The 25,241-nt window shown below is 33.2% G+C and overlaps 7 protein-coding genes, 6 long non-coding RNA genes and 1 other non-coding gene across 17 annotated transcripts; 8 read left to right on the top strand and 6 right to left on the bottom strand.

The window, feature by feature from the left end:
• Positions 1–203: 203 nt before the first annotated feature.
• On the top strand, positions 204–521 carry AT3G05925. Its single transcript, NR_141211.1, has 2 exons — positions 204–332; positions 389–521. It is a non-coding gene; the product is annotated as an other RNA (long non-coding RNA).
• A 188-nt stretch (positions 522–709) lies between these two features.
• On the bottom strand, positions 710–914 carry AT3G05915. Its single transcript, NR_141210.1, has one exon. It is a non-coding gene; the product is annotated as an other RNA (long non-coding RNA).
• A 2,260-nt stretch (positions 915–3,174) lies between these two features.
• Positions 3,175–3,929, top strand: AT3G05895. Its single transcript, NR_141207.1, has 2 exons — positions 3,175–3,428; positions 3,811–3,929. It is a non-coding gene; the product is annotated as an other RNA (long non-coding RNA).
• A 1,093-nt stretch (positions 3,930–5,022) lies between these two features.
• Positions 5,023–5,571, bottom strand: AT3G00580. Of its 2 annotated transcripts, NR_143835.1 has the most exons (2): positions 5,260–5,545; positions 5,030–5,208 (listed from the first exon to the last, which is right to left on the bottom strand). It is a non-coding gene; the product is annotated as an uncharacterized misc_RNA (transcript). The 2 variants fall into 2 exon arrangements; NR_143834.1 differs by having other exon boundaries at positions 5,023–5,571.
• A 971-nt stretch (positions 5,572–6,542) lies between these two features.
• AT3G29645 (uncharacterized protein) lies at positions 6,543–7,349 on the top strand (the record flags this gene model as incomplete). The annotated part of the gene is made up of 3 exons (NM_001339033.1): positions 6,543–6,647; positions 6,952–6,992; positions 7,079–7,349. The coding sequence occupies 3 exons, from the start codon at positions 6,543–6,545 to the stop codon at positions 7,347–7,349; spliced, it is 417 nt and encodes a 138-aa protein (NP_001327917.1).
• Positions 6,619–7,275, bottom strand: AT3G05885. Its single transcript, NR_141206.1, has one exon. It is a non-coding gene; the product is annotated as an other RNA (long non-coding RNA).
• A 350-nt stretch (positions 7,350–7,699) lies between the features above and the next one.
• AT3G29639 (uncharacterized protein) lies at positions 7,700–9,100 on the top strand. Of its 2 annotated transcripts, NM_001339032.1 has the most exons (3): positions 7,700–8,061; positions 8,518–8,638; positions 8,804–9,093. In NM_001339032.1, exons 1-3 carry the CDS (start codon positions 8,000–8,002, stop codon positions 8,999–9,001), a joined length of 381 nt encoding a protein of 126 aa, NP_001326982.1. In that variant the 5' UTR covers positions 7,700–7,999; the 3' UTR covers positions 9,002–9,093. The 2 variants fall into 2 exon arrangements, with proteins under 2 accessions (NP_001326982.1, NP_001078223.1); NM_001084754.2 differs by having other exon boundaries at positions 8,518–9,100.
• A 3,073-nt stretch (positions 9,101–12,173) lies between these two features.
• On the bottom strand, positions 12,174–14,624 carry AT3G29638 (General transcription factor 2-related zinc finger protein; the record flags this gene model as incomplete). Its single annotated transcript, NM_148767.2, has 6 exons — positions 13,939–14,624; positions 13,761–13,815; positions 13,438–13,598; positions 12,904–13,179; positions 12,541–12,827; positions 12,174–12,422 (listed from the first exon to the last, which is right to left on the bottom strand). The coding sequence occupies exons 1-6, from the start codon at positions 14,252–14,254 to the stop codon at positions 12,174–12,176; spliced, it is 1,344 nt and encodes a 447-aa protein (NP_683609.2). The 5' UTR covers positions 14,255–14,624.
• A 978-nt stretch (positions 14,625–15,602) lies between these two features.
• AT3G29637 (uncharacterized protein) lies at positions 15,603–16,618 on the top strand (the record flags this gene model as incomplete). 2 transcript variants are annotated; one of them, NM_001339031.1, is made up of 2 exons in its annotated part: positions 15,603–15,860; positions 16,206–16,400. In NM_001339031.1, the coding sequence occupies 2 exons, from the start codon at positions 15,702–15,704 to the stop codon at positions 16,398–16,400; spliced, it is 354 nt and encodes a 117-aa protein (NP_001326993.1). The 2 variants fall into 2 exon arrangements, with proteins under 2 accessions (NP_001326993.1, NP_001326994.1); NM_001339030.1 differs by having other exon boundaries at positions 15,756–15,860; positions 16,206–16,618.
• On the bottom strand, positions 16,193–16,526 carry AT3G05855. The gene has a single exon (NR_141205.1). It is a non-coding gene; the product is annotated as an other RNA (long non-coding RNA).
• A 281-nt stretch (positions 16,619–16,899) lies between the features above and the next one.
• Positions 16,900–17,242, bottom strand: AT3G05845. Its single transcript, NR_141204.1, has one exon. It is a non-coding gene; the product is annotated as an other RNA (long non-coding RNA).
• Positions 16,912–17,359, top strand: AT3G29631 (nuclease). The gene has a single exon (NM_001339027.1). It carries the CDS (start codon positions 16,940–16,942, stop codon positions 17,168–17,170), a length of 231 nt encoding a protein of 76 aa, NP_001326984.1. The 5' UTR covers positions 16,912–16,939; the 3' UTR covers positions 17,171–17,359.
• Positions 17,360–18,875: 1,516 nt separating this feature from the next.
• AT3G29636 (transferase-like protein) lies at positions 18,876–19,769 on the top strand (the record flags this gene model as incomplete). Its single annotated transcript, NM_148766.1, has 4 exons — positions 18,876–19,113; positions 19,197–19,340; positions 19,427–19,562; positions 19,688–19,769. 4 exons carry the CDS (start codon positions 18,876–18,878, stop codon positions 19,767–19,769), a joined length of 600 nt encoding a protein of 199 aa, NP_683608.1.
• A 709-nt stretch (positions 19,770–20,478) lies between these two features.
• Positions 20,479–22,038, top strand: AT3G29635 (HXXXD-type acyl-transferase family protein). The gene has a single exon (NM_113885.2). It carries the CDS (start codon positions 20,506–20,508, stop codon positions 21,880–21,882), a length of 1,377 nt encoding a protein of 458 aa, NP_189605.1. The 5' UTR covers positions 20,479–20,505; the 3' UTR covers positions 21,883–22,038.
• Positions 22,039–25,241: the final 3,203 nt, after the last annotated feature.

Raw genomic sequence — 25,241 nt, 5'->3', positions numbered from 1 at the left:
TATCTTGCGTTCTCTACTTGTACCAATCGTCTCCACAACCACTCCATTTAACCTCACAAAAATAGAGAAAACAAAATCATATTAGCCTAAACATCAAACAGAAGGAAATAATGTTATTCACTATATGGAGAATCAGAGAAACTATGTTAGAATCAACACTTCATTTTTAATGAGTGTTATATAAGCACTAATGATCTTGTTCTACTGTTTCATATCAAATCGTGAGGCTTGCACACATATTTTCTATTGATCTCTTAACCATTAGAATATTGCTCTTAACGTTTATCCATGCCCAGTCTTCAATATTCCTTTCCCTTTGACACGAATGCAAGGTAAATTTATCACAACAATTAAACTAAACACTTCTTGATACAAAAAGATTGCAGGCATATAAACTAAACACAAAAGCACAATCTCTCTCTGACCACTGTGATACCAAGAAGAATAAACACAAGGTATAAACAGGAAACAAGATTAAAATATTTATAGATAAAAGAGATTGACTCTTTTGGTGTTTCTAAAAAAATAGGATTTTTTTTTTCTGATATTCACATAAGTATAAAGGGTATGCAGTCAAAATTGTTCCCGCACAAAAGAGAGAGGAGATTTTATTTGTCTAACCTCTTTGGTTATGAATCTTAGACTCTTAGTTTAAGAAGTACCAAGCGATTGAATTTCACAAGCTTCTCAATCTCTTGCTAGTTCCTTCATGTTAGCTTCAAGAAGAGGCCAAACAATTATAAGAATATAAATTTTATTACATAAACAACAAAATCGCAAAGGCTTTAGTAGCGATTAAGATTTATCATAACTTATGTATGATTGTTTGCCAACACTTCCTAGTATATATGTTTACAAGTTATGATATTTTTCTTGATCCAAGATTTTATTACGTGTTAATATATTCTTCAGGTGAAAACGATTCCCTCAAAAAAAGTTGCCAAACATGTTGTAGACACATATGAAAGCATGAATCACAGATCAAATATGTTTTCAATTCACCGTAATTTGATTAACAAAAACTAAAAACCCTAAATCAAACATTCAATGACTCATCCTCACATCAATCATGTCAAATAACAAACACTTAGCCTCCATTGATAATAAAAAAAACTCCTACTCAATGCTTACAATATAAAACCCTAAATTCAGAATTCAAATAACCCTAAAAGAAACATCAAATTTCCCAAATTAAATCATGATAAATTGCAGAAAGAAATAGATTCTTACCAGTTATGAGCTTCAGTCAGCGATTCTCCGATTCGATTCATTTTCCACATGCGCTCGTGACCACCGGTTTTGCAAAAGACGGATCCGCATCCGTCGTCGTCGTCGTTTGCTCATGCCCAACAACTGCTCATACAACAGATCGACTGCTTCAATTGAACCTTAATCGTCGGATCAAAAGTCCGGCTCTGTCGCCGTCGCCTTCGCCATCGTCGTTTCGTTGAGAGAGAGAGAGAGAGAGAGAGAGAGAGAGAGATAGAGAGAGAGAGAGAGAGAGAGAGAGAGAGAGAGAGAGAGAGAGAGAGAGAGAGAGAGAGAGAGAGAGAGAGAACGTGAGAGAGAGAGAACGTGAGAGAGAGAGAGAGAGAGAGAGAGAGAGAGAGAGATGAGAAACAATTTTTTCCATGCGTTTTTTTCCTTCAGTTTTGTCACATAAAACATCCAATGAGAACATGCCACGTACACGTTTCTCATCTCATCAAAAGTTTTTCTCAAGAGAGACATCTCTCTCCGATTAAAAGGTTTCTGAATTAGTTTTTCAACAATTTTGTTGAGAGAAACCATTGGGAGAAATATTGAGCCATTGGAGATGCTATAAGTTTGATGATGAGAAAATTTTAGTGTTGACTTTATCAATATTTTTAATAGGTTTTTGAAATTATTTCAGAAAAAGTATAATTTGTTGATAATTTAAAAACAAGCGGTGAGAATAATTATAAAATGTCCAGAAATTAGGAGATGATAGTTTAGGCCTTAGTTAGGCTATTTTACATAATATTGAGACAGAGTAGGCCCTGACAAAAACGGAGGTCCTTATGTCGCACCTTAAAACCATAATCAAGCTCAAACATATTTGGTTTCAAACATAAATATAAAACTAGCCATGAAACACAAATTCAACAAAAAAACAATCAAAATTCAATATTTGTTTCGATTTTTTGAACAAACTTCTTCTTGCGTTTTTCTCGGCAAAGTTATCCATCCAACTTGTACAGTCCAGCTCTCCAACCATGTCCCTCTCATTGACAATATAGCCAGCCCATTCAATCTTTCTTCCGACATAGTAGAATGCAAGTAAGATTTTATCAACTTTAACTTGGAAAAACTTCTTTCAGCCGAGGCGACGGAAACTGGAACGGTTAACATCACTCTAAAAGTAACCCATTTATTTGGATAACAACTTTCAAACTTTTTCAAAAAATCCAATTCCTCAATAGGCTTCTTGATCTCTCTTGGTAAAACTTCTCTTAGAACTTTAAGCTCCAAAAATAAATGATCCCCATCAATGTCTGAATTCTCTCCATGTTTAAGAGAAGTTTCAAGATTGATCTTGGATCTTGAAAACGAATTGCTCGAACACTTTCAACGCGACTTTCCCAACGAGTCTCTGATAATGGCTTAAGTGTGAGACCTCCTACCATCGCTTTAGGAGTTCTCACCTAGGTGTAGAGGATGAAAACAAGCAATAGATGCGTTGGATAATTCCAAAGAATGAAATCGCTTTTCAAGATGATTTGGTCATATCAGCAAGTGCCAAATTAAGACTGTGGCAACCACATGACGTATAAAATGCTACTGAATTGATATCAAGCAATCACTTTTGTACTCTTTTGTGTTTTCCTTTCATATTGGATCCATTATCATAGCCTTGTCCTCTCACATCATCGATTTTCAACTTGAGATCACCCAATGTATAACAAAGCAACTCAAAAAGTCCTTCCCCGATCTATCGACGACTTCTAAAAACGTCACAAAAAGTTCTTCAACTCGTGTCGTTGTGGTGGAGACATCAACACATCTGATAACAAAACTCATTTGCTCTTTATGACTTTTATCTAAAGTACAATCGAGAATTACTGATAAATATTTTGTCTCTTGAATTTTTTTTGATGATCATACGTTTGAATTTAGATCCTAGCATAACAATCAACTTATTCTGGATTTTGGGGCTTAGATAGTGATAGTGAATTTTACCTTCTTTAACTCGTTTGATATGCTCCTGCGTAAGTGAATCAAACTCTTCAAACGTTTCAATGAATCTCAAGAAGTTTACATTATTTCTCTCACCAATCTTCTCCTTAGTTTCACGGAATGCTATATTCTGCTTAGCAAGATTTTTCACCAATGCAAAAAGTCTCAACAAAATTTCTCTCCAATGATTTTTCTCTCTTTTGACTTCTTCTTGTAAATACTTATCAATGGTATGCTCCTTTCCCAATCTCAATTAATTCTATCCATTGACCCATGCAAAAGATGTGACTATGGCTAGTTTCATGTTGGCTGAGTCTTATCTTGACATTCCTCCAATCGTTGAATCATGTGCTTGACAACTGAGTGGCATCTTGTTCCCGTCTAAACAACTTACAACAAAAGCAATAGATTTTGTCTTATGCTTTTGAATAAAGTAACCAATTCCTGTCTTGTTTTTCTCCATTTTTCAACTCCCTTTTGAAATATCTATAAAAAAAATGTCTACCAACATCATTTTTGGGGAAAACGTAGTCTCTTTCAACTCTTTCCATAGGACCTTTTTGCACTAGATAATCTTTTAATCCCTTATCATTTTTTCTCCAATTTGCAGGATCTGTAAATTGTAAAATCGAAATCTCCGGAGGTTTTTCTAAATCCACAGGCACATCATCTTCTTTAGAGATTTTTTCACATTCCTCTTTGTCACAATCAGCCATTGTTTCTTCTCCGGCCTTATCATCTTCTTGATTCTCATTCTCATCACCAACTCTATCACTTTCATCATACTTACCAGATTTTGACCTTTTAACATACCTCAACATAGAATTACTCAAAGATTTCACAAGTTGTTCATCTTTTCTCTATTTCTTTCTTTTTTGAGCCCCTGTTTTACACTTTGTTTTTCTTGTTGAAATACCTAAAAAAGTTTATATAAAAATTAAGTTTATGAACAAAATCAACTAAAAATTAAGTATAAACATGAACACATTATCGACTAAATAGGAAAATTATCTGTCATGAGTATAGAGAATTGATTGTAGAAGTAGAGATTGAAGAACAGCGTTGATGAAAAGAGAAACAAAGAAGAGGAAGATACTCAAAGGTCATGGGTATAATGACCAACCAAAACATTATTGTTGGTTTTTTTTATGTATTAAAGTTGAGTTTCTGTTTTATAGGTTGTCGGGCTGAGTGACTGACACGTGACACCACATAAATTGATTTTTTATTCTGTTTTTAAAATATCTTTCTTCATATCACGTTTATTCTGTGAATATTTTTGCTCTAGCATATAGCATAGGACATGTACGATTTATAAATATATGTATATATAAAAACAAAAATTAAATGGGAGCCCCTTAAAAATGGGGGCCTCATACCAATGTTTCTCTTCGCTCTGTCCAGGGCTGACATTGTATTGAGATTTATAAAATTATCCTATTGTGGTTTAAAAAAAAAGAAATAATTAAATGCATGTTTTTGGTTTTAGTCGAATTAAGATAAAAATAGAGGATTGATTAGATGGGATTGTAGTTTTTGAAAATATTATTTTTAGATTATGTGCAATGAACATGTTGAATAAAAGATTCAACTGTTTAATGTTGGGAAAAAAGCTATAAAAAACTCAAAATAATTTTAATTTGGAAGTTTAATACCCAATATTTTTAGATTGGAATAAAAATACCTCATCTAATTATTTGTATTCCAAAAATATCTCAGACACAAATTATTGGTAGAATCAAACCCAACCGTTAACGGGCGTTACAGAATTATTTGACGGCGTTAAATTTTAACTCTAACTAGTTTAATATATATATATATATATATATATATATATATATATATATATATATAATTGTTTGTCTACACTAAACGAAATTTATTACCGTACCCTAGTGGTATTTAGCAAGGTCACTTAACCCTATTAACCCGAGTTCGAATCCCTAGTAAGGCCCTTTTCTTATTTTCGCCGGTGGTTCTTAACAGATCCGCCAATCACCTCATCTCCACCTCCAACGCCTCCTTCTTGCCCTCCACCTTCTGTAACTCCACTTCCTCCACCTCCAACGCCTCCTTCTTGCCTTCCACCTTCTGTAACTCCACTTCTTTCACCTCCTCCACCTCAATCCGCCCATGTTGGAACTTGGAACTCTCCCCAAACTCTTTCTACAAAGAAGCTCTTCTCTTTCAACCTTTTCAAATAGCAGATCCGAATCATGAGAAGCTTCTTCGACCCTTGACTCTGGATTTCTCTCCAATTTTGATTTCTCAACGAACACCCGGAGGAGAAGAAGAAGAAAAAACTAAAAAAAAAATTGCGAGTTAGGGGTATCAAACCCGAGTAAGGAGAATAAGTTAGCCTCGTGTGTAGCCACTAGGATACAATAATATTCTCAACTAATAAATCTAAACAACCCCTATATAAACTAGATCATACGGAATTAGAATTTAACACCGTTAAATGATTCCGTAACGCCCGTTAACGACTGGATTTGATTCCACCAATAACTTATATCTGAGGTATTTTGTGACTACAAATAATTAGATGAGGTAGTTTTATTCCAATCTAAAAATATTGGGTATTAAACTTCCAAATTAAAATTAGTTTGTTTGTTTTTTTAACTTTTTCCCGTTTAATGTTTGCAATGGAGGTGTTGAAAACTCAAAAAAAGCTATGTGAATTAATAAGTTCATATATGTCTTTTTTTTTGGGGTCCATATATGCAACATGTCATCATGTTATTGGGATGTACGTTTCACACACGTTCTCTGCAAGTGAAGAGTTCACTTTCTTGAGATAATAACACTTGTTATATTATTATTGGCATTTGAGATTTTGGAGATTTTTTATCCCATCTTATCTATTTTCAATCAATTATTATACAATTAACAATTTATATATAAAACAATATTTATATGAAAATTCATAACATTTTAATCTTTATAAATATAAACTTGGTTCATTCGGACACATAAAAAACAAACATTTTAACTATAGTTTTTTATTATTCTCCAAAAAAATCTTGTTTTTATTTTTAATTTTGTTTTGTGAAATAGATTTTACTAATAATCGTTTACAAAATTCCGCAAATTTTCCATTTTCTTACCCAAATTCCAATAATAATTCTACCCAAATTTCTTTTAATTATCTTTTTCCATACCCAAATTCCAGTAATTATCAATATCAAAATCCATCTTTCAACTAGTCTCAAAATGTCTCAAATTATGGATTTCCACCAAATTTTCCAGTGCCATCATCTGTTCCACACTATCATCCATATTATGGATCGATGATGTCATATTCATCTCAACCACCTTCTGAATTTCCTGGATTTTCTACACAAATGACTCTTGGAAGGATGACTGGTGTTGATGAAGACATTCCAAACAATGAAGATTCAACTTCTACTCGACGAAAAATCCCCAAATGGACAACTAAGCAAAATTTGGTGTTTTTGAGTGGATGAATTAAATATGGAACATATAGCATTGTTGAAAGAAACCAAAAGAGTGAATCATACTGGGGTAAAATTGCTGAATATTGTAATCAGCAATGCTCATTTGATCCTCCGTATGATGGAGTTACGTGCAGAAATCATTTCAACTACGTGAATAAAATATTGGGCAAATGGATTGGCGCTTACGATAATGCTAAGTGTATGTAATAAAGCGGATGGTCAGAGATTGATGTATTCGCAAAAGCACATGAACTATATTCAAATGGTAAGAATGTGTATTTTAATTTAATGTTAGAGTGACTCGCTGTTCATGATCAACCACGCTATAGTAGTCAGGTAGGAGAAAAAACGGGGTCTGGAAGCAGTGGATCTAAGAGAGCTCACAATACTAATGCAAGTGACTCAAACTCTGTATGATCTAGTGCTCGTCCCATGGGAGGGATGCGTCTAAAAAGAAAGTTAAAAAAAGGTAAGGGTGATGCATGCTTGGAAGTCGTTAATGAAGAGTGGAATGATTTCAAGCAATTGAAAGAGAAAGAGTTAGAAAACTTGGAAAAAAATTGCCAAGAGACAGAAGAGGCAAACAAATTGAAGAAGATGGAGATGGTTATGAAGCTATCTGAGAATGAGCATCTCAATGATTGGAGCAAAAAGCTATTAGAGAAGTTGAACCACGAACTATTTGGAAATTAGTGGGTTTGAAGTGTATGTGTACACTTTGTCACTTTCTACTTTAATGTTTATATTTGTCATATGTATGTGTGTATTTTATCATTTTATGCTATAATTGTTGTTTGTCATTTTATGCAATAATATTTGTTTGTCAGTATTCCATTATTTTCCGACAATATAATCCATCAATTTTGGCTTTTTATGTTAGAAACTTAGAATCTAATCCTTATCTTTTAGTTTACCACATGATCCTTATCTGTTGGATCTCAACCACATGATCTTTTCATCAAATCCTTATCTTATCATTCTCTTTCAACCACTCGATTTTTTTATAAATGGAAACTCATTTTTCTATTGATGAAATAATATAACAAACATCATCTTACTAAAAAAAATCCAATGGATCCATCAGAATTTCCTTTCGATATTGAAGCTTACAAAAGACAATCTCAAATTGAAGAGAAATATATCATAAACCGGTTTAGAGAGCGTCGCAACAAAATTGAAGAAGATTATCCACGTCGTAACAAAAGAAAATACATCAAGAGAGATCATGTAGCTGGAAACCAAAGACTCATTGACGACTACTTTGCTTAATAACCTATGTATGATGACGATATCTCTAGACTTGAGAAAGCAGCTGCACTTAGTGATGATAAGGGAGAGAGAGCATGGGATGGTTACTGCAACTGAGTATGTCTTCCGTAGTGCCTGTTGCTGGCATTTTCAAAAGGTAAGTTCTTATTACCTTAACTAATATAGCTACTATTATTCAATATTTTTGATACTGTTTTCTTCGGGCACAGACAATTTCTGCTCTATGCTAATATTAGATATTTCTTTGAAGATTATAAATTGTACTTGAACTGGAATTGTGTTAGCAATCAATCTCTTCTCTAATTCAATTAGAATGGCATTTGAATAAGCTTAAGAATAGATCAATTGAAACATCAGCAAGCTAGATAGTGTCTGTGAAAAGTATAAAAAAGAAGATGCATCAGTTGTTTAAGGGGGTCAAGTATTCTGAGTAGAGTATGGGATGCTCCAGAGTCCATCTGTAGGTTTCATGTTTCCTTCTATCAGAAATTCAGAATATCATGGTACTTGTGCAAAATCACCATGAATCTTGACGACAGTTATGACATTTGAATATATGCTTTCATTCTCTGACTAGGTTTTTCTATGGCAGTGGTGAGAAAGCAGAAACGAGCGAGTGGCCGGCGATGGTGGAAGTTAAGCGTAGAGTTAGGCTGAGTGGGTTTGGGAAATTTATTCAAGAGCTTCCCAAGTCTCGAACCCGTGCCCTAATGGTATACAAAGCTTTCTTTTGTTATCATTGTACTAGCATTACATTGAATAATCTATTGCTTCATACAACACTAGAAGTAACCCTTTTACTTCTCTTATATATCATCTTTAATCATCTCACTTTGTCTCATCTCAAAACTCTTCTGTCTTCTCTTCATGGAAACCAGAAAGCAAAGAGATTACAATTAAACACTTCACATGTATGCGTCACAGGAATGGGGACACGTTTTATGTATGCAGAACATCAACTATATAGATTTGGGTCAAATTTTGTATTAAATCCATCCAAAGAAAAGGGATGCCAATTCAGTTTTATTATGTCTCTGTATATGAGTTTCTGTGTCTGTGGGGGACATATAGAATAATCAGGAAATCTCAAACAATTGATCGACCACACACGCAAAAATAGTTAATTAAATTCTCTTTTCTTAAAAGGACTTTTTTTGGGGAAATTATTGGGTAAATTCAAAGAGAATCTTTCAACAACACATACATGAAACAAGAAAGAAACCTATAGTTATAGTAATTTACACAAAAAAATATATAATTATAACTTTGCATTTTGTTTGAAAATATCATATTACAAAAAGTATAATAATCATAATAATAATTTGAAGTTCTTTGAATAAATGCAAATAGCTGATTAGTTGCAAATGGGGATCTATATAAAGATGATGTCTATATAATTAAATTTTTGGCGTGTGAATTCATTTCATATATAGGAGATTTGAGGTTTGACAACTGTTTTCCTTTCGTGGTTTTTCATGATATTCTCAATGGATCTTTAAATCTTGATTTCTGTGTTGGTAATGAAATAACAAATTATAATGTTGGACATATATTTGTTTTGAAAAATACTCAATCTTATGCATATTTTCAATAGATTTAGTACTTTGTGTTATGCAAATTATGATCAAAGAGTGTCACCAACTATCACTTTAATATAAAATTTATCTTGAATTAGAGAAAAAATAAGGAGTTATGTAGCTTTTAAAATGGTAGATTATTAAAAATCACTAGAGAATAAAGGCTCATATACTAAAATAAACCTAAGCAATACACAAATCTACCATTCTTTTTAGAGATTTTTTTTTTTTTTTTTTAGTGTTTATTCGTTTGTCGAATATTAATTTATAGAGGTTCTACTGTATCTTTATCTCTTTTATGGCGTAAGATGGTTCATCTTTTCAAGGTATGTCTCTTTATATCCGATAAAAAAAAAGTCAGGCTTCGCCTTGCATCTCTAGGAACTCAAGGGAGCTTGGATGATGATGGGTTTATATTAGTTTTTTTATATTGTGATTAAGTGTTTTTGACTTTTATGATAGATTGTTGCCACATAAATTACAGATCAAAGAAGAAAAGAAAAGAAAAGAAGATAAACGTAAAAGAAAAGGTTTTATTAATAAAAGAAACTTGAAAAAAGAGAAATCAATTCTTTCGATTTTTTAGACCTGGAATTGGCCATTTAGTTGGTTAAGGCGACTAGCGCTTGCGTCCCAACCATGAGTATTACTTGGGTTAAGTCCCCAAGCAATCCAAGAAGAAGGAGCGGTTCCATGTTGGCGAAAAACGATGGAAACGGTACCGTTTGTTTCGTTATATATCCAGTGGAGAAAATAGCCTAAGGTCGGAGCTCAAAGTAATCGGCTTTCAGCAAGACAAAGTTATTGGAGAAATTGTGTTTGTACACACAACAAGACTCATAAGAAAAAGTGTTGCCAAGACGACAATAGAGCGTGTTTAGAGATTGTGTTCGGTTCATGTCTTTGTGTTCTATTTTGAAGCTTGGGTGGGATTAATGAGAGTTGCGAGACTTAAAAATATATAGACACACAAACGTTGATGCCTTTTTAAAGGCTATGAAAGTTGAAAGCTGGTCTTTGTTGACTTTTTTAATCATTCTTTTCTAGATGTGATATGATATAAGCATAACACTCATATATATCAACTTTAAGGTTGTTTATAAGGACATGGTTATAATATGAATAGTTTTTGGAGAGAAATCCCCATTTTAAGTAAAACAAAAGTTTTGTATAAAACGTATCCGGATACACACATACTTTTTACTTCTCGGATTAGTTTACCAGTTGAAGACTATAGATTGACAAGATCCATCATAAATCCCATCCGCTATCGTTATTTGTTACTGTGATAAGTGTTTTTGAGTTTTATGATGGGTCATTGCACCACAAACTGGAGATCGAAGAAGAAAATATAAGAAGACAAACGTAAAAGAGAATGTTTAATAAAAAAAACTTATAAAAAGCAAAATCAATTCTTTTGATTTTTGAGACTTTTAGCAGACCTAGAAATCAAGATGGTGGATATTTTCGGTATTTGGTTTTGTTGTCGTTAACTAATCCATTGTTCTCTACTCTAAATTTTTTTAGTACATATGTCATTTTCATATCGTTTTTCTTTAGTGCATTGTTCAGTGGTATGATAAATCATTTCAGCGTCAAGATGGCAAAACAGATTTTTGAGATGGCCATGCATTTTATAAAGCTCCAAAGTAGAGATATATTTGTTTATTGTACATGTCCTAAACTAGAAGTTTTTCCGGTGCGGAGGAGACTAATAATACACTAATTTTGGTCATAAACAATAATAAAAAGATGGTAAATGTCAATAGTTGTGCCTTCTTCTCATTTAAGTTAATTAGCTACTTTAACACTTGTGGTTCTTGAGGATTTAAGTGCTAAATACTAAGAAGAGCTTATGAGATCATGTTCTTTACCATCTCAACTTCTAAAACTTTTATGTAATGTGAGTGAGCTCTGTGTTTTTTTTTCAATCCGTTGAAAAGTTTTGAAAGAGATGTGATGGCAATTTTGAAAGTGTATAGTAGTCAACTATTGTGTTATTGTTGGAAAACATGTATTATGTTATGTGTATTTCTTTAATTACCTTGGTGCTTAATTTCTTAATGTTTACTTTACCATGAATTATACTGATCCGAAAATTTTAAATTGTTTATCCAAATTTATTTTAACCTTCAATTATCCCAGAAAAAGTAGTCAAAAGAAACATATGTCGAAAAATTATATGAAAAGATACTTTAAAATTTTTTATAGCAAAGATAATGCTAGAAACAAAGTTGATACAGTCATTTAAAGATAAGTTTTAAGGGCTGCAAGCTCTGCATCCATATTTTTTTGTTATTATCGATAAGTTCAATTTTTATTTTTGGGAGTATTGAAGACGTATATTCAAAGGAAAAATGATTTTGTGAGTTAAATTTGTTGCCGTCTACAGCATCCCAGCGGACTGTATGAGCCGACATGTAGAATTTATAATATAAAACTGTTATTTTAATAAGTAGTTCTCTTACGTTCAACATAAAATGAATCATCTAAGAGCCAATTTCACGAAAAAACAACAAAAAAATTGATCTTAAAAGAGAGTTAATTTCATTCTCTATTTTAGATGAGTGTTAGAGTATGTATATATAGCGTCATACATCTAAACTAAGTTAAATATTGGTGTTATTTGGTAGGGGTTAAGGTATAGTGTTTAACATTTAGATGAAGTTAATTATTTGTCTGAATTCTTTCCATGTTTAAGAGAAGTTTCAAGATTGATACATGATGCTTTTAATCCATCTTCAGTTTCTCTTTTGAGCTTTCTCAAATCAATCAAGAATCCAAAATGTTTCCCATACTCTTCAAATTGTTCAAACCTCGCTTGAAGAGATACTATAGCTTGATCCACGATTGTATAGAAATAATCGATTTTGAAACTCTCTTCCTCGCTTAGCATCACACTTTCACCATGTTTCTCCACCTCCTCATCAAAATGCATTTTTTTTTGATGATACGCTTTCTTTTCACTGGAACTTGGGCTCGACATCCATAGATTCTGCAATTATTTTAGTTTCCGCTTTTGCTGCTTCAAAACCAACTTCTCTGTAGTTTCTAAAATACGAGAGCAACCCCTTTAGTTGAACAAGAGCAGTATCAATAGCAATATTCTCTATTTGCATCACCTTACTTACCGTGTTTACGATAAATAAAAGATCATACCAAATAACCAAACCAAATAAGAACTCAAACCTTCCGATTCCATGAGTTTCACTTGTAGCAAGAGCGTCGGCATCGCTGCGAGCTTTAGGATCATCAAAATTTTCAGCCAAATAGTCTAAAGCATCTCTTATTTTTGGATCTTGAAAACGAATTTCTTGAACACTTTCTACGCGACTTTCCCAACGAGTCTCTGATAATGGCTTAAGTGTGAGACCTCCTACCATCTCTTTAGGAGTTCTCACCTAGGTGTAAAGGATGAAAACAAGCAGTAGATGCGTTGGATATTCCAAAGAATAAAATCGCTTTTGAAGATGATTTGGCCATATCAGCAAGTGCCAAATTAAGACTGTGGCAACCACATGACGCATAAAATGCTATTGAATTGATATCAAGCAATCGCTTTTGTACTCTTTTGTGTTTTCCTTTGATATTGGATCCATTATCATAGCCTTGTCCTCTCACATCATCGATTTTCAACTTGAGATCACCGAATGTATAACAAAGCAACTCAAAAAGTCCTTCCCCGATCTATCGATGACTTCTAAAAACGTCACAAAAAGTTCTTCAACTCGTGTCGTTGTGGTGGAGACATCAACACATCTGATAACAAAACTCATTTGCTCTTTATGACTTTTATCTAGAGTACAATCGAGAATTACTGATAAATATTTTGCCTCTTGAATTTTTTTTGATGATCATACGTTTGAATTCAGATCCTAGCATAGCAATCAACTCATTCTGGATTTTGGAGCTTAGATAGTGATAGTGAATTTTACCTTCTTTAACTCGTTTGATATGCTCCTGCGTAAGTGAATCAAACTCTTCAAACGTTTCAATGAATCTCAAGAAGTTTCCATTATTTCTCTCATCAATCTTCTCCTTAGTTCCACGGAATGCTATATACTGCTTAGCAAGATTTTTCACCAATGCAAAAAGTCTCAACAAAATTTCTCTCCAATGGTTTTTCTCTCGTTTGACTTCTTCTTTTAAATACTTATCAATGGTATGCTCCTTTCGCAATCTCAATTAATTCTATCCACTAACCCATGCAAAAGATGTGACTATGGCTAATTTCATGTTGGCCGAGTCTTATCTTGACATTCCTCCAATCGTTGAATCATGTGCTTGACAACTGAGTGGCATCTTGTTCCCATCTAAACAACTTACAACAAAGCAATAGATTTTGTCTTATGCTTTTGAATAAAGTAACCAATTCCTATCTTATTTTTCTCCATTTTTCAACTCCCTTTTGAAATATCTATAAAAAAAATGTCTACCAACATCATTTTTGGGGAAAACGTAGTCTCTTTCAACTCTTTCCATAGAACTTTTTTGCACTAGATAATCTTTTAATCCCTGATCATTTTTTCTCCAATTTGCAGGATCTGTAAATTGTAAAATCGAAATCTCCGGAGGTTTTTCTAAATCCACAGGCACATCATCTTCTTTAGAGATTTTTTCACATTCCTCTTTGTCACAGTCAGCCATTGTTTCTTCTCCGGCCTTATCATCTTCTTGATTCTCATTCTCATCACCAACTCTATCACTTTCATCAAACTTACCAGATTTTGATCTTTTAACATACCTCAACATAGAATTACTCAAAGATTTCACAAGTTCTTCATCTTTTCTCTGTTTCTTTCTTTTTTGAGCCCTTGTTTTACACTTTGTTTTTCTTGTTGAAATACCTAAAAAAGTTTATATATAAATTTAAGTTTATGATCAAAATCAACTAAAAATTAAGTATAAACATAAACACATTATCGACTAAAATAGGAAAATTATCAGTCATGAGTATAGAGAATTGATTGTAGAAGTAGAGATTGAAGAACGACGTTGATGAAAAGAGAAACAGAGAAGAGGAAGATAATCAAAGGTCATGGGTATAATGACAAACCAAAACATTATTGTAGTTTTTTTTTTTATGTATTAAAGTTGAGTTTTTGTTTTATAGATTGTCTGGCTGAATGGCTGACACGTGACACTACATAAATTGATTTTTTATTTTGTTTTTAACATATCTTTCTTCATATCATGTTTATTCTGTGAATATTTTTGCTCTAGCATATAGCATAGGACATGTAAGATATATAAATATGTATATATAAAAACAAAATTAAATGGGAGCCCCTTAAAAATGGGGGCCTCATACCAATGTTTCTCTTCGCTCTGTCCAGTGCCGGCATTGTATTGAGATTTATAAAATTATCCTATTGTAGTTTAAAAAAATAATAATTAAATGCATGTTTTTGGTTTTAGTCGAAATAACATAAAAATAGAGGATTGACTAGATGGGATTGTAATTTTTGAAAATATTCTTTTTAAACTATGTGCAATGGACATGTTGAATAAAAGATTCAACTGTTTCATGTTTGCAATGGAGGTGTTGAAAACTCAAAAAAAATCTATGTGAATTAATAAGTGTTGAATAAATTCAACATGTCGAAACTTTTTTTTTTTGGGTCCATATATTCCACATGTCACCATGTTATTGAGATGTACGTTTCACACACGTTCTTTGCAAGTGAAGAGTTCACTTTCTTGAGATAATAACACTTGTTATATTATTATTGGCATTTGAGATTTTGGAGATTTTTTATCCCATCTTATCTATTTACAATCAATTATTATATAATTAACAATTTATATATAAAAAAATATTTATATGAAAATTTATAACATTTTAATCTTTATAAATATAAACTTGGTTCATTTGGACACATAAAAAACAAATATTTTTACTATAGTTTTTTAATTATTCTCCAAAAAAATATTGTTTTTATTTTTAATTTTGTTTTGTGAAATGGATTTTAATAATAATCCTTCACAAAATTCCGCAAATTTTCCATTTTCTTACCCAAATTCCAATAATAATTCTACCCTAAATTCTACTAATTATCTTTTTCCATACCCAAATTCCAGTAATTATCAATATCAAAATCCATCTTTCAACTAGTCTCAAAATGTCTCAAATTATGGATTTCCACCAAATTTTTCAGTGCCATCATCTGTTCCATACTATCATCCATATTATGCATCGATGATGTCATATTCATCTCAACCACCATCTGAATTTACTGGGTTTTCTACACAAATGACTCTTGGAGGGATGACTGGTGCTGATGAAGACATTCCAAACAATGAAGATTCAACTTCTACTCGACGAAAAAGCCCCAAATGGACAACTAAGCAAAATTTGGTGTTTTTGAGTGGATGAATTAAATATGGAACATATAGCATTGTTGAAAGAAATCAAAAGAGTGAATCATAGTGGATTAAAATTGCTGAATATTGTAATGAGCAATGCTCATTTGATCCTCCGTATGATGGAGTTACGTGCAGAAATCATTTCAACTACGTGAACAAAATATTGGGCAAATGGATTGGCGCTTACGATAATGCTAAGTGTATGTAACAAAGCGGATGGTCAGAGATTGATGTATTCGCAAAAGCACATGAACTATATTCAAATGGTAAGAATGTGTATTTTAATTTAATGTTAGAGTGACTTGCTGTTCATGATCAACCATGCTATAGTAGTCAGGTAGGAGGAAAAACGGGGTCTGGAAGCAGTGGATCTAAGAGAGCTCACAATCCTAATGCAAGTGACTCAAACTCTGTAGGATCTAGTGCTCGTCCCATGGGGAGGGATGCGTCTAAAAAGAAAGTTAAAAAAAAGGTAAGGGTGATGCATGCTTGGAAGTCGTTAATGAAGAGTGAAATGATTTCAAGCAATTGAAAGAGAAAGAGTTAGAAAACTTGGAAAAAATTGCCAAGAGACAGAAGAGGCAAACAAATTGAAGAAGATGGAGATGTTTATGAAGCTATTTGAGAGTGAGCATCGCAATGATTGGAGCAAAAAGCTGTTAGAGAAGTTGAACTACGAAGTATTTGGAAATTAGTGGATTTGAAGTGTATGTGTACACTTCGTCACTTTCTACTTTAATGTTTATGTTTGTCATATGTATGTGTGTATTTTATCATTTTATGCTATAATTGTTGTTTGTCATTTTATGCAATAATATTTGTTTGTCAGTATTCCATTATTTTCCGACAATGTAATCCATCGATTTTGGCTTTTTATGTTAGAAACTTAGTATCTAATCCTTATATTTTAGTTTACCACATGATCCTTATCTGTTGGATCTCAACCACATGATATTTCATCAAATCCTTATCTTATCCTTCTCTTTCAACCACTCGATTTTTTATAAATGGGAATTCATTTTTCTATTGATGAAATAATATCACAAACATCATCTTACTAAAAAAAATCCAATGGATCCATCAGAATTTCCTTTCGATATTGAAGCTTACAATAGACAATATCAAATTGAAGAGAAGTATATAATAAACCAGTCTAGAGAGCGTCGCAACAATGTTGAAGAAGATTATCCACGTCGTAACAAAAGAAAATACATCAAGAGAGAGTTACGTGATTCAAATGCACATCATGAATTGCAAGCAGATCTAGTCAAACATATCTTGGCGAAATTCAGAATGTCCTGAAATTAAAGAGATTTTTATGTCTTTATGTGTTGTGTGATTTAAGAGTTTAATTGTTTGTGAGTTAATCCGTATGTATTTGAAGTGAAGTGTGTTTATTATTAATTGTGTTGTGTGCTTGTATCATATTGTAAATCAAAATTTGTAATATTTTTTTTGTTTTAATAATAATTATTTGTTTTGTTCAAAAAAATTAGTTAAGAACATAAAATAATTAATTTTTGTTAATTTAATCTAATTTGTCGATATTTTAATTTTATTTATTAATAATTATTATTATTATGTAATCACAAAATATGAATATAAAAGAAAAAATAAATAATGAAATAAAACTAGTGGGGTAGAGTGTTGAATTTTATTAAACAAAACCATTAGAGTGTTTAACATATAAGTAGGTGTTGAATTATTATGTGGAGGAAAGAAAAAATAACGTGGAGTGTTAAAAAGGGAAAAAGGTGGGTGTTGAATAAGTTTACCATTGTACATAGGGAAAAATATCATTAAAATCCCCAACTTATTGAAAAAGTTTATTTAAATCTTTAAATCTTTACGAAACGAAATAAATATCAAACTTATGTTGATTTTCCAAATAAATATACAACTTTCGTTGATTTTTCAAATAAATACCAAACTTTTATTGGCATAGCCATATTAGGCATGACATTAACAGACCCTGTTATTAGAGTCCATTTTTTGTTAACAGACTCGTTAATTGAAAACGACAATGTTCCCTATAACAATAAAACAACGTCATTATGTCATAACGGCTCAATTAAATCCTAATTTCAAATCATATGAAGATTTAGGGTTAGGAATTTTGCTCGATTTGGAGATCTAAGATTGGATTTGAGGATTTAATTTGGTCGTTATAACAAAACGAGGTCGCTTTCTTGTTATAAGAAACAATAACGTTTTGAATTAACGGATCTGTTAACAGAAAATTAACTCCGTAAACACAATATGTTAATCTACTTAATATTATGCCTAATATGGTCATATATACGAAAGTTTGGTATTTATTTGGAAAGTCAACAAAACTTTGTTAATAATTTCGTTTTGTCGGGAGTTGAGGATTTAAATCTACTTTTTTATAAGTTGGGGATTTTAATGACATTTTTCCCTAAGTATTTAATTACATTGCTAAATAATTTGATATATGCGATGAGGTATTTTTGTCTAACTTACATAAATTAAGAGAGAGAACTAATAATACAAAAAAAAAGTTATATTTTTAATTTTTGATTCTTCTGAGCATAGAGAATAATATAGTCCAAAGTGTTAACACTCCGTAGCAAAAAAAAAAGTCTTCATTTATGATTATTTTATTAACTCCATGCACTAAATCTATAATGTACATTTACATCTAAGAGATGATAGTAACTATTATTGAATTATTGAAATGCACTACTATAATCTTTTCACATTCGTGAATTCAAAAACTAAAAGTAAGGTTTCTTTTACTATTTTTTCATAACATAAGAAATTCAAATTATTTCCATGCATCGACGTGGATCTTCTAGTTTCAAATATTTGAATGTTCTTTCTGCATACAGAGCGAAGAACAGGGTCGATAATGTGTATCAAATCATAGGCTCACATTTGTAAATTACTAGAACATGGAACCGTTCACGTGCCTTCCAAATATTTTGACTCCAATTTTAGATCGTACTCATACATCAATGCCCCGCCCGGTCTTGAATCAAAGATTATGGAATCAATGTGCTACTTCTTGTATGAAAAAGATGGCAAGAGAACCCTAAAGCCGCCTCCAAGGGGGGATATCAGCACCGATCTTGTCCGAATCACACTCCAGCTGACTCAGGAGAAAGTCAAGAAACTTAAGGAGCGAGCCAAGCAAGAATCAGCGCGCTCTCTACATGATCTATATTTCTCAACGTTCGTCGTCACAATGGCCTATCTCTGGAGCTGTCTGGTGAAGGCGCGCGGTGGCAGCAAAGAAAGAACGGTGCTGTCCATGTATTCATGCAGCCGAATTTAGAAAACGGTTAATTAGATCCACTGGTTCCAGAGAGGTACTTTGGGAACTGGGTGTTCCCTATTGGTTACAAAGCAAAGCTATTGTCGGGAAGAGACGGTTTCTTAAACGCTATCGAGATTCTTGGAGATTCAGTCAAAAGTTTGGGTTCACAAGGAATTGAAGCACTTGCGAGTTGTATATTGATGGAACGAAGGAGGTGAAACCGGGTACTCAAGTTGACTCTGTTTCGGGGTCGAACCGAACTGGGGTATATGGGTCAGATTTTGGGTGGGTTAAACCCGTAAACGACGAGATTGTGTCCATTGACCGGTATGCAGCGTTCACGATATCAGAGAGGAGGGATGAGATCGGTGGCGCTGAGATAGGCTTGTGTTTGAAGAAGATGCTATCCTCGTAGTAGGGTTGAGGGCAGCTCTCTTGGCTTTACCTTTTCTCTAAAGTATGTATGTGCGTAGTTCAAGTTTTGGGGCTTCAAGTTCTTAGGAAGAGCCGTACGAGGCAGCTCACGTACGGTTCGGGAGCCGAGACCCTGCACAGAGTGAGATGGATACTTTTATGTCTTCGTTTAATTATGGTTTGGACATAATTGTATCACCTCTTTAGTGGTGCTTGCTTGCAATTTGTCTTTTTGAAAAAAACAATTGTTGCAATATTATGCACAACACATTACACATATATGTCATTGCTCTTGGTCAAGTAACGTTTTCCATGCAGAATTTTTAAATTTGTCAAAGTTACCTTATTTATGTATGATCTGGATACTAAAATTTGATGCATTAGATACGGCTCTGTCACCCAATTTTTATTGTTTCAACTTCAAAAGTGAGGTTAAAAAGATTTTGGAAGAGGATCAGTAGTCTAATTGTTTGTCCTACAAACATACAGTATCTTGTTAAGATGATCTTCTTTTATTTAGGTGTAAAAGAATATCTGTTTTAAACTGCAAATTGTGGAAAGTTTAGTTTTAATCTAGGTGTAAGAAAAAAAAATCAAAACAAATCATTGTGACGATAATTAGCGCAAATTGTGGGAAGTTCATTTTTAATCTAGACTGATACTGAAGCATCTTTATCTATTTTAAAATTCTACCACAAAGGTTATTAAAATCCCTTACCAAACATTCACACTTGGTAACAGCTGGTCTGAATCAGGACTTATTATAAATTTAAATTTTACTCCATTTAATTTAGTTATTTGATTTGTAAATGAATATAATTTGATTTTGCAGGAAACATGAATCTGGCGTGATATATAAATATTGTTTATTTGTGACCAAAGCAAAGAAAAATCTTGTTTATTTACTACCATTAGAGATTGTTGAGCTACATACTCATCATCAATGGCGCTAAAGGTAACCAAGATCTCCCAAGTCAGCCCAGCAAGTAACTCGTCCAATGACTCAGCCAACTCGATGGTTCTTCCACTGACGTTCTTCGACTTACGTTGGTTACAATTCCATCCCACCGAAAGAGTTATCTTCTACAAACTCATCAAAGACTCATCTCTTGAGTCCTTCCTCTCCGTGATCCTCCCCAAACTTGAGCTCTCTCTCTCCATCGTCCTTCGTCACTACCTCCCGCTCGCTGGCCGCCTCACATGGAGCTCACAAGATCCTAAACCTAGCATCATCGTCTCTCCGAACGACTATGTTTCCTTGACTGTCGCGGAGAGTGATGCTGATTTCTCCCGTATCTCCGGTAAAGGGATACGTCCCGAATCGGAGATACGCTCTTTGGTGCCCGAGTTATCGCTTTCTTGTGACTCACCTTCGGTTCTTTCTTTGCAAGTCACTTTGTTCCCCAACCAAGGGTTTTGTATTGGTATCGCTTCTCATCATTCTGTTATGGACGGGAAAACAGTGGTTAGGTTTATAAAATCATGGGCTCACATTTGTAAACATGGAGCCATGGATTTACCGGAGGATTTGACTCCGGTTTTAGATCGTACGGTTATCAATGTCCCTGCAAGTCTTGATGCAAAAATCATTGAACTTTTGTCATATTTCTCAGAAGTGAAAGATAGTTTCAGATCATTGAAGCTGCTTCCTCCCAAGGAGATCAGCCCCGACCTAGTACGGATCTCGCTCGAGTTGACTCGAGAGAATATAGAGAAACTTAGGGAGCAAGCCAAGAGGGAGTCAGCTCGCTCTCATCATGAGCTTCACTTGTCAACGTTCGTTGTTGCCAACGCGTATCTTTGGACATGCTTGGTAAAGACGCGTGGAGGAGATGAGAACAGACCGGTCCGTTTCATGTATGCTGCTGATTTCAGGAACCGGTTAGATCCACCGGTTCCTGAGATGTATTTCGGGAACTGCGTGTTCCCGATAGGTTGCTTTGGTTACAAGGCGAATGTGTTTTTGGGAGAAGATGGGTTTGTTAATATGGTCGAAATTCTAAGTGATTCGGTTAGAAGTATTGGTTTACGAAAGTTGGAAACAATTTGCGAATTGTACATTAATGGAACAAAGAGTGTGAAACCAGGTACACAGATTGGATCCATTGCCGGTTCGAACCAGTTTGGGCTATACGGGTCAGATTTCGGGTGGGGAAAACCATGTAACAGTGAGATTGCGTCCATTGACCGAAACGAGGCGTTTTCGATGTCGGAGAGGAGGGATGAACCCGGAGGTGTGGAGATCGGCTTGTGTTTGAAGAAATGTGAGATGGACATATTTATTTATCTGTTTCAAAATGGTTTAGAAATGGTTCTTTAGGGTCTTTGATTCTAATGTTTGTAAGATGTAATTTTTTTTTTCCTTTTTGTGTGGTTTATGGAAATGTTTTGTGTATCATCCGAACCTATCTCTAATCATGAACCACACTGGTTTAAGTATAGAAGCATTTATGGATTGAGGATCTCGGTTTGTTCTTAGGTTAGTAATTAACTTTTGAATTGGCCAAGATGTGTATTTTGGATTACAATTAAAACTAGCCAATTGGTTTAAGTATAGAACCAGACTGGTTTAAGATGTGTACGCTACGCGGACCTCAAGACTACTAAAATTGTTAACATGAAGTACTGTAGAAAAATATAATCTTAAAGTTCTTAAATAATTACCAGTTATGCAACTATCTATAATTAAGAAATTAATTCTACAATTAGATATCAATATATTTTGGAATATAGATATTTAAACTGTGATTATTTATTTGGGTGATTAGTTACAATAACTCATTTTATTTTTTGAATAACTAAATAACCTATTGAAAGTTTTAAAATCCAGAAAACAGATGTTTCCTAAAATACACTTTGTTTTTCTCTTTTTTCTTTGTATGTAAGAATATTAAATTTAAAGATAAAATAAGGCTTTTACATCCAGTGTTGCTTTGACTCTGAATTTTTTTTTTAAAAAATAAGACTTTACAAGTTTTAACTTCTAGAATCCTACTTACGGTCCCTTCCTACAACGTTTGTCGCCTAAAGCTTGAATATGTATGATGATGAGTTAATAGTATTAACTAACGAATTAAAAGATATCTACAAGTAAACATAAGGTTTTCCTAAAATACACTTTGTTTTTCTCTTTTTTTTTGTATGTAATATTAAATAAAATTCAAAGAAAAAATAACGTTTTTACATTCAACGTTGTTTTGACTCTGAATTATTTTTTTTAAAAAGACTTTACAAATTTTAACTTCTAGAACCAAACCACATTGTAATTATACTAACGGTCCCTTTCTACAACGACGTTTGTCACCTAAAGCTTGAATATATGATAGATGAGTATTTGCTTGTTTTTCAATCCATCGGACCATGCCGCATTTTGTTTTTCTCTCTCTATAATGTGTGGATCGAGGTTTGGAAGACATAGAGAACGATCGATGGCCAGACATTTGTGTACCTTGAGCTGAATATGTTCTTGGCAAGAGCTGACAAGACTTCGAAAGAGTAATCAGAAGTGAAGAAGAGATGGTCTCATGTTTCTAATGCGTTAGAGCACAAGACACACACCCCCGATGCTCCAACATTTCAGTTTTGCAAGAACACCATATTTCCGAGGACTTTCTTAGGGACAAATATGTCCGAGGGATATCTAAAGGACCGAGATTTCCAAAAGAATTCCAAGAGAACGTATTTCCGAGAAATATTACTGAAATATTTCCATGGGATATATTATTATAGTTAATTAATAAATTTATATCTTATAGCATTGTTTTCTTGTGGTACAGTAAAGATAATTTGGTTATTTTCAAATCCTCTAGATTAAAGAGAGCATAAATTAAAGTAGATGATAAAAAGTAAAGAAAAGAAGGTTCTTTGAGGCCCGGCCATTACAGAGACAAACACCAATAAAAAGCATTTTGAGTTGTTCTTGAGAGAAATAGAGTAGTCCTTAGGTTTTGTATCAATGTAACTGTCTAAAGTTCACTAGGAATTTGTTGAAGTCGAACTAACGGGTGTCTTAGTGAAATTCCATTTAGGCAAAGTTTAGGGTTTAATTGTCTACATATGTTTTAATAAAAAGTTATTGAGAATTAGGCACATTACCAAACTTTGTGAAATTGCTTGTGTGCTTATATTCTCGTAATAACAATTCTTTTTTTTCCTTTTCTATTTGCTCTGTAGCCAAGTTTCCACTCCCTTTTTGTGTTTGACAAACTTTTAACTAGACGAGTATACATGAGATGTGGAGAACATGCTCTGTCCGTATTCAAGAGAGGTTTATAGACGAGTTTCTTCTTCGTGCCAGACTAACATATGTGTACGAAAACATACATAACCCCCAAACAGTAGCTCGGATTGGCTTGCAATGACATCCATTAGAAAGCTCACTCAATTGCTTATAACTTTCGTGGAGAGGTCCAAAGCTAAATCTCAATGAAAGATCTTCATCCGAGTCGATCTTTGAGGGACTTCGGACTGGTTTTGAATCATCAATTCCTTTCTTTGCATCCAAATGTGTGTCCTCCATTATTTTAACCTGAAATAGCTCATAAAACACACACAAAACACCAAAATACACACAAACACACTATAGGACACTAAATGCAACAAAACACAATGAAAATACGAATGAAACACAATAAAATTACTCTTAACAACCATGATAAAGTGATAAATATAGAGTATATCACAACTCATGCGTGAGTTTGGGTTGCGATCACGGAGCCTGAAACTTTGTTATTGTTTCATGTAATAACAGACCTTGGTAAGATCAATAAGGATTACTTGTTTAATTGTTTTCCAAATTGATGTCTCGATTCGAGGCCTACTAAAAAATTGGGTGATTTGCAAAACTAGCCATATTTGATAACTTAATTAAGAATATAATATTATATACATATAAATTAAGAAAGTAGCATATAAGGGTTGGGAAAAGACTATTTTCGTGTGGAGTGGTTGGTGAGATGATTTAGTAACACTAAGTTTAGTTTTCACCCATTTGTATTTTTTTGTTATATATCTTTTCAAAAATATAGATTCTAATTCTGAAATTTAAATTTGATAAAAATTATTTCTCACAAACCTCGTGCCGTAGGTTCAACTATGCATTCACATAGGAAATATTTCTCACTTTTTTTTTTAAATTGATGGTCACTACAAGAATTAAGCTGGATTAAGTCACTTAAATAACGTTACTTTGATAACTGATGTTAATTTAGGAAAAAGGAAGGAATTGAGGTTCATTTATTAAACTGACTAAATAAAGTAACGTAATCTAATTAATTAGTAAGCCTAATGTTTCTCTCAATATTTTTGTCGTTGTTAAAAAGGCCATCAATTTAGTTTTACCACAATACAACTTAGTAGCCCATTAGGCCCAATAATGTTCATCTTCTTCATCGACACTTAACTAAATTCACAAAAATCTTCTCGACACTTCCACATAGATCGCTTTGATTTTTCACAGAGATTGCTTTGATTTTCACTTCCATAGAGATCGCTTTGATTTTTGTTTATCAGTTCGTTGTTTGGTCAAATCGAAAGCTCGATTAGGATTTGAAGCTCAATCGGGATCTAAAGGTTTGTATGGTTGTAATTTTTTAAATTTGTGTTGTGTTTATGACGAAACAGCTCAAATCTAACCTAGTTTCTGGATTAGCTCAATGATTTGATAATTGTGGTGAATTT

The sequence above is a fragment of the Arabidopsis thaliana genome, chromosome 3 (assembly GCF_000001735.4).
Source record: "Arabidopsis thaliana chromosome 3, partial sequence".
Lineage (NCBI taxonomy): Eukaryota > Viridiplantae > Streptophyta > Magnoliopsida > Brassicales > Brassicaceae > Arabidopsis > Arabidopsis thaliana.
The sequence above is the reverse complement of the archived record's forward strand: the minus strand, read 5'-3'. Positions and strand labels throughout refer to the sequence as shown.